Source organism: Styela clava, chromosome 10 (genome assembly GCF_964204865.1).
Source record: "Styela clava chromosome 10, kaStyClav1.hap1.2, whole genome shotgun sequence".
NCBI classification, from domain to species: domain Eukaryota; kingdom Metazoa; phylum Chordata; class Ascidiacea; order Stolidobranchia; family Styelidae; genus Styela; species Styela clava.
This window is the reverse complement of record NC_135259.1, coordinates 15,034,539-15,046,219: the sequence shown is the minus strand read 5'-3', so window position 1 is coordinate 15,046,219 and position 11,681 is coordinate 15,034,539. Positions and strand designations below refer to the sequence as shown.

Here is an 11,681-nt window from a genome sequence, read left to right as displayed (position 1 = left end):
TAATTATGTTTAAGTGTTTTGTTGTTGTTTTTATTTTGAATATACTTTCATTTGTATCGAATTCTTCCAAAACGAATTTGGACAAATATTCATGAATTCGCGATGTGTTAAATAGAATTATCAAACGAAATATATGACAATTGATGAGCATTTTTTGAGAGAACGTTTCATATATGTGATGTATATTAAAAAATTGGAAATATTAACAATTAATCTATCATCTGTATTAATCTATTTCCACACGGTGGAAGCAAAACCCCGAATTAAAGAATCAGATATTTTGAATAATTTTACTCGATGAAAACTTCATTGACGAGTTCATATAGTTGAACAATAAGTGACATCAGTAAGTCTGGGGATTGGTTCATACTTTATAACCGACTCTGATTGATCGAATATCATTTTACACCTCTCCAGTGCATAGTAAATATATATATATATATAATCTACATAACACTAATAATTTGTTTATTCGCTTTGACATATATATATATATAAAATGTTTGATCTGATCTGGAAGCTTTGATAAAACGTACATCCCAGACAAAATAATACTCGCAAATGATATATTGTGTCATCATGCTTTTTTATTAAGTAATTTTTTATTAACCCAGTCAAAATAACTAATGAGTAAATAACATTACAGAAACAGATTTAAGATATTGTGAATGCCTACATTGTTTTACGTTGAAGTGTCTCTATTTTCGCTACTATTCCCTTGTTTTGAAAGCGAAAACTCACAGGTATTGGCAGAGCAGTCAACCTCCCACGTTCCAGTCAACGACTTGTCAATATTAACAGAGTAAATAAAGACTGCACAACCAACGAATAACAAGACCAAGATCCATATAACTTCTGTTTACTGAGGCAATGTAACGTTTTCCATTTGGGAATATGAGTAACCGAGGTAGCAATGTAGTGAGACAAAGTATTCTCAAGTAACAGTATGACATAGAACTAACAGTTGATTCATTTTGTGGCAACATATTGCGGGCCCTAATATTAAAATAGAGTAAATTTGTTTTTCGTTAGAGACCTTGTAAAAACGGTTTCGCTATTCAATAGGGCACGTCATTTAACAGCCTGATAAATTATATGTGTATTGACCATTCGCCCGCAAAAAAGGCTTTTAAAATGGGTAGCCTGACTCGAAATAATGAGCCAAGAAAAGCAATTGTTTTTATTATGTCTCATGTTACGTCTCATGTAAGGTAGAATCTGTGAAGATTAGTAAAAATACACGTCAAATGCCAAAATGAAAGCCTGAGCTAAGGAGAAGCAGAAAACAAGGAATTTTTCAAGATATTACTTTTTGAAAAAAGAAACTCTGCTTGTGAATAATCAAAGGCAAAAGATAATATTTGCATGTCGATATTTCGAAAGTACTTTGAACTACTAGTGTTTGTCACTTTGCCTTTGCGAGACATTATATTTCATATAATTTCATAGATTACATTCCAGTGTATATAAAACGCAATGTCACCAAACGGTGTTGGCAATAAGCATGAAGAAGAAATACCACTTATAGATTTTCAGAGCATGAAATTCGTCGAGCTAATAGACAGTGGTGGAATGGCGGATATATCGCTTTATGAATGGAATAAAAATGGATCTATCTTTTTAGTGGCGAAGAAAAGTCTATTCCGAGGATCGATGGCATTGAGGTAGGTACAACATGAGTAGCCACCAAATCACCTGACCTGACCTTATTTGGCATTGAATTTGAAAAATGTTTAGTTAGAATAACTAGTTTTATTCCTGTCTGAAGTTTTTTTTATTGTTAGGTAATTTCCTAAGCTTTGAATCAAAGAATGTTATTTTTTATTATGTTCTAACTATTCTACTTTATCTGCCTGGCAGTTTTATATATCTATCAACATTTTTATTTCTATTTATCATGTTGAAAATACACTTTGTATAAACAGAATATAAAATGAATCAAAAAATAGGCATTCCGGGAGCAAAAAACAAATACTGAGGTTATCGAGCAGTGACATCCGTTATTAGGACTAAATTAATTTATAAATCGAATCGCTGTTATTCTACCCACACTACCGTAGTAAAATGATAGACAGACAGTCCTACTTATTTTACGGAAAAAATACCACAACCTAATTACAGATGTAATCAACATCTGCTTAAAACTGTTCCCATAGTTACCGGTAAATTATATGTCTTAAACTCAATTATGATCAGATGATTCGACTTATTCATGATTCAATTTGGTATTCGATTTCCCAACTCGATTTTAGTAGCCACGTGTAATTTGTAATAACATTCGAGCAAGTAAGATATCAATTTTCGATTAACAAATTTCAAAAAACTGAGACACCTGAGACAAAAAAATATTTTATATAATAAACAATATTTTTAACTTATATTTACAGATACCGTTCTAATCTTAAAAAAGAGATGGCAATTCTTTCTAAACTTGATCACGAAAACATTGTGAGAACCTACGGTGCTGTGCAAACTGACCACGATTTTGGACTTGTGATGGAGTATCACAAATTTAAATCATATTTGAAGTTCTTTCATGATTTAAGAGACAATATTGAAGAAACGGCAACAATCGACAAAGTTTTGGCTCCATTGAAAATTAAAATAATATCTGAGGTTTGCTGCGCGATTTTTGTTAAATATTTTAAGTTCATGTGTTGCACAGCACTCTGGGGGTTTGCTTAAATGTCAACAAAATATAATATAAGCAGGCTGGAAGTGTATTTGATTTATAAAAAATTAATTTTGGCAGCAATTGAAACAATTTAAAATATTTTATCAACTTTCACGTTCATTGAAATGTTACATTTCTTTTATTGGATGACATATAAATCCTATACAATAGAATATGGTGAAAATGATATTACCACGAAAAAGAGCCTTGGTTTATTGCTGGCTATAAATTTATTTACATATGTATAAAAATTATCTTCATTCAGATTTATTTTCTATTTGTTCAAAACGGTTTTATCTTCAGATAATATCAGCAATGAATTATTTGCACAACAGAAGTCCGCCGGTTTTACATCTGGATCTGAAAAGTGACAATGTGTTGTTGGACAGTGAATTGCATGCTAAGGTATTTTATAGTTGATTAAGTTCCGACTAACTCTGTGACAGTACAGAGGTTTATAATCCTTGTCGTTGAATTTTTTACCTTGCCTATTTTGAAACTCTTATTTCCTTCCTTCCTATGCATAATAGCCACTTTATAGTGCTCGTCTCATCGGCTGGGTTTAGCCTGCACTCTGCACAAGACAATTCATTCTCCTTGTATCGTTCACAGGATGTCATTCCCATATTGGCACCGTCTTGACGTTTGTAGAAACAACATTGAAATTTCGTAATTTTAACAAACATCAACAAATTATAGATGATTCAGTCAGATTGATTTGGTCTTGAAATATTTCTGGGATCAGCAGGAACAAGAATCGCAGTTGCCACGGAACAAGAACGTCTATTTATAGTTCATTTTTTAAAATCAATACTTCGTTGTACCCTATGTTTTGATAATATCTCGTTGTGACTATTTGGTATGAACTACCTTATATGCATTTATTGATACAGTATTTAAAGCAAAACATAGCAATCTGATCGAACTATTATATATTTTGTTCAGTTATGCGATTTTGGATTAAGTCAAATGAGAACACTGAATACTTTACGCTCAAGATCAACAGTGTTAGTGCGTAAGTTTTGCATCTTTTATTTAATATTTTGGAAAATTCAAATCTCAATGTTTTCGCAGTGCCTCTTCTCGTAGTGTAATTGATTAGGACACTGTGTAATCAAAATACTTAAGCGAGGTGGTTTTCCGGTTTTTGTTATGAAAATGACGATGTCTGTTTTACAAAATGTTTGTTTGAATTTTTGTTGAACCATTATACAATATATAGTCATGTCTGATTTGAATATTTGAGAAACCAAAGAATAACAAAAGGAGTTTGATGAATTGTTTTCGTGGTTGAGTTTATAGCCTTTCATTTCAGGTTCCATTGCTGGAACACCTGGTTACATTGATCCACAGAGACTTGCAGATCCAAAATTCAAACCTACAACAAAGTCTGATGTATATGCGTGAGGACAAAACTTTTATTGCGAAAATTATTTATTTTTTATCAAGTTAAATAACTTGATTAATTTAATAACTTGAAGTAAAAATAAAAATTGGACAAAAACAATTATTGTTTCAATTCAATTGTATTGCTATAATCTCTAATGTGCACTGACTGCTAGCTAATTTGTTTAGTTCGACATTGCCCTTTTTTGATCAATTTACCTATATATGAGTTTGAATTGTATTTTCTGCAGCTTTGGAATTCTAGAATGGGAAATACTAACAGATACACTCTCTTACGAAGGTAAGCGCGAGTCATATTTTTTTGTCTATAAGTAGTGAGAGATGTAGCATTTTTGTCCTGGACTGTAAAAGTCGGAGTTGGGGTGTTGTAGTGCTGGTTTTGGTGCCGCAGTCATAACCAATATGTCTATTTTAAGACCTTGAAGTCGGAGTCAAAATTGTAACTCACTGGAGTTGGGAGTTAAAATTTGCAACAGAAACTAAGATGAACTTGCATAAAATAAATATGTTTGTTATCATTAATCCGTGATCTTGGAGTTTGGAAGCTGGATTACCAGCCAAAATTATATTTTAAAATTGAAATCAAAAGTTGGATTTCGAGTCAACCCTTTGATCAGTCTGGATTGTGAAGCTGTAGACGGAGATTTTTAAATGTATAGTTAGAATAATATATTACAATCACTAATATTCACGAAAGTTTAAATGCTATGAATGTCTTGATATATTTATTACTTGGACTGACAGTCACATTGTCATATACTTAAAGAAAATAATCGACGAATAGGACTAATACTACATCTGCGTATTTTTGTTCTTGCTATCATTGGCATTGTGTTTATAAACATACTGGAATGATAATTTGATGGCGTAATAAACGTAGTCAGTAATTACAAACAAAAGAGCGTTGTTCAAATATATGGACACGAGGGCTAAAACAAAATAGAACGTATGTAACCTGTCACAGTAGACTATCGGTACCGCAGTCTTCACGATCAACGTGAACGCGCCATAAGTTCCACTAATCTCGATGACATCTGGCACACAAAAAAATTATTTTCATAAAAATAAGACCTACATGGATTTTTGAAAACAAATAAAAGTAATAGCCTTTTTAACGAAAATACAATCTTTAATCGAAATTAGTCCAGTAATTGAGGAAAAAAGCGATTTTTTCAAAACAATACGAAGAAAAATACCAACAAGAACAACATAATAGCACAAGAAGAAAAATAGCAGCAAGAACAACATAATAGCACAAGAAGGAAAATAGCAGCAAGAACAACATAATAGCACGAGAAGAAAAATACCAACAAGAACAACATAATAGCACAAGAAGAAAAATACCAACAAGAACAACATAATAGCACAAGAAGAAAAATACCAGCAAGAACAACATAATAGCAAACGATCCATGGGTCAATTTCGGGTCCAAAAGCGATCAATATGTACACTTCGTGACCAATAATACAGTGTATTCCCGAAATTAAAACCTACCCTGAAAATAGGACCTAGTCTGAAAATTTTAAAAATGATTCTAATATAAGTCTTCCCCTTACATTAAGGCCTAGTCGATAGCGCGAATGTTTTTGACCTAGTCGATAGCAAGAATCTCTCCTACAGTTTTAAATGATTAATCTAAATGGTGTGAGAGAGGCAAACGTCATTTATAAATTAATGGATATCGGTTTTTATATTTTGTATATTAGAAAATTTCGTAGTTATCTACTTTGTAATTTTGTTTTTGATAAATGAAAATAAAAGACATCCCCCCTAGGGTTATTTTTCGAAAGAAATTGAAATAAGATCCTGTCTTATTTTCGGGGTAACACGGTTAGGGGAACATTGGATCAACATTATATCATGTTATTTATTATGGACAGGAATGAACAACGAACAGATTGCTAATCATGTCATAATCAACAAACTTCGTCCGGAGGTTTCTCTTGTTCCTCAAATATTTCCTGATGGAATGACAAATATAATGGAATCGTCGTGGGCACAAGAACCGTCCGAAAGACCCACCTTCAAAGGTTGATTAAAATCATTCTTCGCAATATTTATTACATACCTGGTTTCGGTGTCTGATACTAAACCAACGTTACATTTAAATTTATACCCTTATAGAGATTGGAACGGTAAATTTGAACAATTGTATAATATTAACAACTCGACATTTAGAAAAATAAAAAGTGAGTAATAATTTGACATGAGCTTGATATTTGACGTAGCGTAAATTTGCACTATAGGAGGTCGTAAGCAATCGCAGTGAGGTAGTCTACATGGGATCGTTATTATATTTTTAGAGCTCGAAGACGAGATATTTTCTATTATAAAGGATATTCCGGATTACAAAGGACAAGTTCGCCAATCACGAATTCAAACATTGGCACGACACAAGGTGCGTAAAGTCCTCGTATTTACCTTTCCTTTCAGTTTATCCAGCCCTTTCTCCTCGCCTCTCGCTATAGGCTATCACATCTTCTTTTTCGTGTTTGGTCTCATGCTCTCGCATCTAGTCTATTCTAGTTTTCTTTCAAAAATATTTGATAAATTGTTGTTCATATCTCTATTGTCATTTCTTCTCTATCCCAACTTTTTCTTATATATAACACTATTATCAGGCTCTTTCTTTGTGACCATCATTATTCACCACGGCGGCGCGACGGTGTGGCTCATCGTGGTAAGCGTTAGGAATACGCTCGCCACCGCATCTTCGATTACTATGCGTGGGTTCGCAGGTTTGAATCCCATGCGGGGATAATTACGTGCGAGAAGATGTCTGGGCTCCTCGTCGCCGTAGGGTGGTTCACGTACCGCTGGTCGGTTACGACTTCCTACTCCATCAAGTTCAGGCTTCCGAAAACGAACAATATAACTAATCCCATACCCGACATGGAATGGTAACCGGACGAGAGGCCGTGGTTCGCCATATGGTTAAGCCGTCTTATCGGCTTCCTATCCTAATTAAGTCCTCATTACCTTTTTCCTGATCTTTGTTTCTGTTTTCGAGTGCTATTCCCATTTGTGTTTTTTGTTTTTGCTATAATTCTGTGAACATTTCCGTCTCCATCTGATAAGTATTATTTTTGATTAAGCTAATTGAAAGAACTTCATACGACACACAATGTAGCTCGCAAAATTTGAGCATTCAAGAACGTCAACCTCACAGCAGCTACCTTAATGAAAATAGACGTCCATCAAACGGAGGTGATTTGCCACAGAGACCTACAAGTGCCCCCAACTGCAGTGCAGAAACTAAACCTATGACAGTTGTCGATTCGAATGAAAGTCGGAATTCTATTGACCAACCAACAGTCAATGAATCAACGCCATTGCTACTATCTTCTAGCGCTGTTCCAAGATACGGTAAGTCTTATATAACTATACGCATGTCTTCACCAAATCGGCATTTGCGATTAGAGATAATGAGTAATTGATTGAACCTACTCCATGAGACGTGGTGCCATCCACAAGAGTCCGTTTCCGGGCGTTCATATTTGACATTGCATATACTGCAATATTGAATTATGATTTTTTTACACACACAACCTAAAAATAGTATGTGTACCAGGTTAGGTCTCAGGTTGTGCGCCATTATGGTGCACGAATTTGACGAAAAACACTAATACAAATATCAAGCCGTAAAAAAATTGCTCAAAGCTGCAAACTCCCCACCCATGTAGAAATGATGGGCAATGACCCCAAAATGAACAATCACAAATAAAAAAAACTTCATGTCTGAAAACAAGGTTGAGCCCAAAAAGGCCCCTTATCTGCCGGACTATTAGCCAAAGTACTGAAAGAAGGAATGAATCTACAGAACAGTCATCGAAATCAATCCCAGAAGATCAGGATGAGTTTATCAAATCATACTTAAATATGATATGTATATATAATATCTTTCATATTCATCAAGTATTTTTAACTTATACTTATTCACAAAATAATATTTTTTTACAGTTGTGGAAAAGAAGTTTATGTCCATAAAGAAAGTTCTTCTTGTTTTGGCCTTATTTCTGTCATTCAGTGCGATTGCATCTGTTGGAATTATTATCTGGAGAATAAAAGTAATGAACGGTACGTGAAGCAAATTATTTTTATTTCCTTTCTGAAAATGTTGGCACGCGGGCTGAATGCGTTTTGTGCCTTTATTTAGTAAAACACACCTCTATTTACAAACGTGGCCCATGTGACAGCAGTGAAGAAACGTAGAACTGAAGCAGTAGCTACAATCAAGAAACAATAGTTTTGTTATTTTCTGTGTGCTTTATATATCTCCCTTAAAGTAAAAAACGCCACCGATGCAACATAACAAAAACAGTAAACTATCATTCTTTCATAATTAAAGCATCTGAACTCACAGTATTTTGATCATTTTTGGGTTTTTCCGACTGCAACCCGCAAGGCCTTCTTAAAATTGTTTGCGGCCTTCAGTCCTATCTCACAACCTTGGACTACGCTGGTACAAAGGGTACATGATTAACAATTGGTTAATGGTACAAAATTTATGGTCCAGAAAATTTCAATACAGAAGACAAACACAGACGAACGAAATTCTGGAAAGTCTCCAAAACTTTAAACGAGATTTAGAACATGAGGCATATCCCTTTCATTTATGTCGCCACTTTTATTTTCAGCGCCACACTGCGGTAACATGAGCGCTCCATTGCACGGGAATGTGACGTGTTCAAATGAATCAGACAAATACAATAAAAAATGCAATTTTGTGTGTGATGAAGGTTACGGAATCTTCGGAAAACAAACGATTGTCTGTATTGGTGGAAAATGGAACGATAGAAAACCCGTGTGTGAGAAAGGTTCGTATATCCACGATGTCCTGTCTAAATATGATATTACCCAAACAAGAGAGTTTATGTACTATAATGTCGGCGTCAACTTTGCTCTGCTCAGCTGGATTGATTGGGCGGTTTCTATAGTCATAGCCTGGCTTCCATGTACATGTCTCGTGCAGCTTCCTAAAAAATCAACAAACTTTGTTTATATAAGCTCAATATGTCCTTTACTGAGTAGAGCATCCATATTATCATTGAAAACATACATGTACGCAATATAAGTTGCAATGAATTGACGTATGCTATATGTTTTCTTTTTTCAAATACAGCATGTGACCCACTCAATCCGATATCTCATGGGCAATTGAACTGCACTAATCAATTTTTCGTGAATTCGACATGCACTGTGAAATGTCTGGACAACCATCATATCCAGGTACAAAAATGAGGAAACTAGGAAAACAGTTCTGAAATAGCTTTTTTGATGGCCAGCAATTATATAAAAATACTCTCAGATACTGTTGCTTATCAACGAATTTCCATGAATAGATGCTTTCTTATATTTTTAAAAGGGCAACAATACTTTGACATGCCTACAAAATGGACGTTGGTCTAATCCTGAGCCTTCATGCAACTGTCCACACTGCTATGTCGGAGATCAATGCGAATATTCTATATCTTGGAAGAACGTTGCTGATACCCTGCAATTCATGAAACCCTACGAAGAACTATCAGTAAGTCATTATGATGAAATATTCGATGATGTCATTATTTCAATTTTGTCATTATTTATGAAAGACGCCAGACGGTTGTATTCAGTCATATCTAGCATCTGGGATTGTGAATCTTAAACGTAATAGTGTAAAGGGGGGGAGTTGACTTTGATGACCGTCTGGTCGTATCACTCCCTCCTGTCTATACCAAACTAGTTTAATCTCTCACTCTCTCTCTCTATTACTTTATATGAAATGTAGTACCACTTCCGACAATTCTTTCTGTGAAACGATCACAATATTTCAAGAAAGAGAAATAATTTTAAAAAGCAAGCTGTCTTGACAAATGACTATAATGTCCGTTTCCAATTTTAGGTAAATTATGGCGGCCATATCTCCATCTGTACCGCCAGAGTATACAAATGGTTCAAATTCCACGGAATATGTCAAGACCCAACAGCACGCCAGTCAGGCAGTTGTAGCAGAGGAAGTGGTTATGATTCGCCAGCAGGGAGTGCTGAACACGCTGCAGCAGAATTAATCAGACAATTGGTGAAGAGGGAGGTATATCCAGAACCCTGTGATCCTCAAAGCATGCCAACAGAGTGCTGACTACAGAGGAGGTATTTTTCAAACAACCGGCGAAAATCTATTCCAAAAAGAAGATCAGGGTGTCGTTGTATAGAAAAGCACATATTACTTTGTACGGCCTATATTGTTAGTATGCATGTAATTGTAGAATATCATAATTGTTTCACACTTGCAATTTTATACGTGCACCATCATGAATTAAAAAAAATAAAATTATAGGCTTACTGTTCAACCTGTCAATAACTCTTTCGTAATATATAATGACCGGCAACAAAAATAGCTCATTTTTTTATCCACGTGCTCTTTGGTAGTACAGGGAATTAATTTGCATCGAACTTCATTCAGTGGGATAGTATGACGAGAAATAATACAGACATAATTATGTTTGTCCTATTTTCGTGTAATAAAATTTATATTATAAAAATGAATTGTTGGTATTTTTCGCTCGGGAACGCAATGTCCTCCCAGATGTGGTTTTCCACATTTTGGGATAAAAAAATAATTTTAATATAGTTTTCCATGTCAGCGATTTGACAAGAGAAATTACCTTCAAACCGAATGTAACATCGTAAGTTTTGATGAAATGATTTTTACACATTCTATATATATACATCTGATTAATCTTCATCCACCTTGGCCTTCTTAAAGTCATAAAAGCATTTTATAAAACTTGAAAAGTTGCGATTCCGTGTGTATATATATAAATATTCTACATAATCGAAGAGCATTAGTACATGCGACTGATCATGTTTTAACACCATATGAAACTATAACAAACACTTTACGGCTTACCTCTACACATTTGCTCGCTCATACTAATCCAACAACCCCGGTCCACCTGTACAAATACCCAGTGGTGGGATTCAAATTTTTTGTCAGCCGGTTCCTTCACAAAAGTCATATTTTTCATCCGGTTCTGTAATAGGCTTGCACGTAATTGACAAAAATCAATTCCGTAATTACGGCAAAATCAATTACGTAATGACCCCGTAATTGCGATATTTTTCCACGCAATTAAACCTATCATAACAACCAATTGAATCCACTTCTTTTCCGAATGGGCCATTGAAGTTGGGTTTTCATATTCTTGGCAGTACTACACGCCGGCGGCAGATGTTAAAGACAAATATCAAGGAGTGAATTCAAACTAATTTTATTCTGATTTTTATCTTTTGTGTTAGCTTTGGTTTTCCTTTATCACCTTCACAAATTAACTTTCCCATTTTTATGCGATCAATTTTATCATTACCGACACTGGTATACGGATATTTATGGAAACGATAGTTTTTTTAAATCGACTCTCGTACTGAATAAAAATTACGGGTTTCTAATTTATTAACCAACGACGAGCTTATTCTCTCGTTTGATTAACCTTGCGATTTCCTCGCGACGAAGACTTGTTTTTGCAGCGTTTTCTGCATTATCCGACATTACTGCCTTGTTAGCATTTTATAATAATAATTATTGATGTCGACTTATTGACGATATTCCGATTACCATGCT

At 34.5% G+C, this 11,681-nt stretch overlaps 1 protein-coding gene across 1 annotated transcript; it reads left to right on the top strand.

Moving 5' to 3' along the window:
• Positions 1-1,292: 1,292 nt before the first annotated feature.
• LOC120337782 (uncharacterized) lies at positions 1,293-11,002 on the top strand. Its single transcript, XM_039405668.2, has 14 exons — positions 1,293-1,664; positions 2,388-2,616; positions 2,978-3,079; positions 3,620-3,689; positions 3,990-4,077; positions 4,312-4,361; positions 5,962-6,111; positions 6,385-6,479; positions 7,177-7,447; positions 8,042-8,158; positions 8,719-8,898; positions 9,204-9,310; positions 9,447-9,608; positions 9,963-11,002. Exons 1-14 carry the CDS (start codon positions 1,477-1,479, stop codon positions 10,197-10,199), a joined length of 2,046 nt encoding a protein of 681 aa, XP_039261602.2. The 5' UTR covers positions 1,293-1,476; the 3' UTR covers positions 10,200-11,002.
• The last annotated feature ends 679 nt before the right edge of the window (positions 11,003-11,681 follow it).

Excerpts from the sequence above, each read along its gene's own strand:
- LOC120337782 (XM_039405668.2), top strand. The coding sequence starts at position 1,477 with ATGTCACCAAACGGTGTTGGCAATAAGCATGAAGAAGAAATACCACTT. Across the intron at positions 2,617-2,977 it reads AAATTAAAATAATATCTGAG|ATAATATCAGCAATGAATTA; the intron begins GTTTGCTGCGCG and ends TTTTATCTTCAG. Across the intron at positions 3,690-3,989 it reads AAGATCAACAGTGTTAGTGC|GTTCCATTGCTGGAACACCT; the intron begins GTAAGTTTTGCA and ends CTTTCATTTCAG.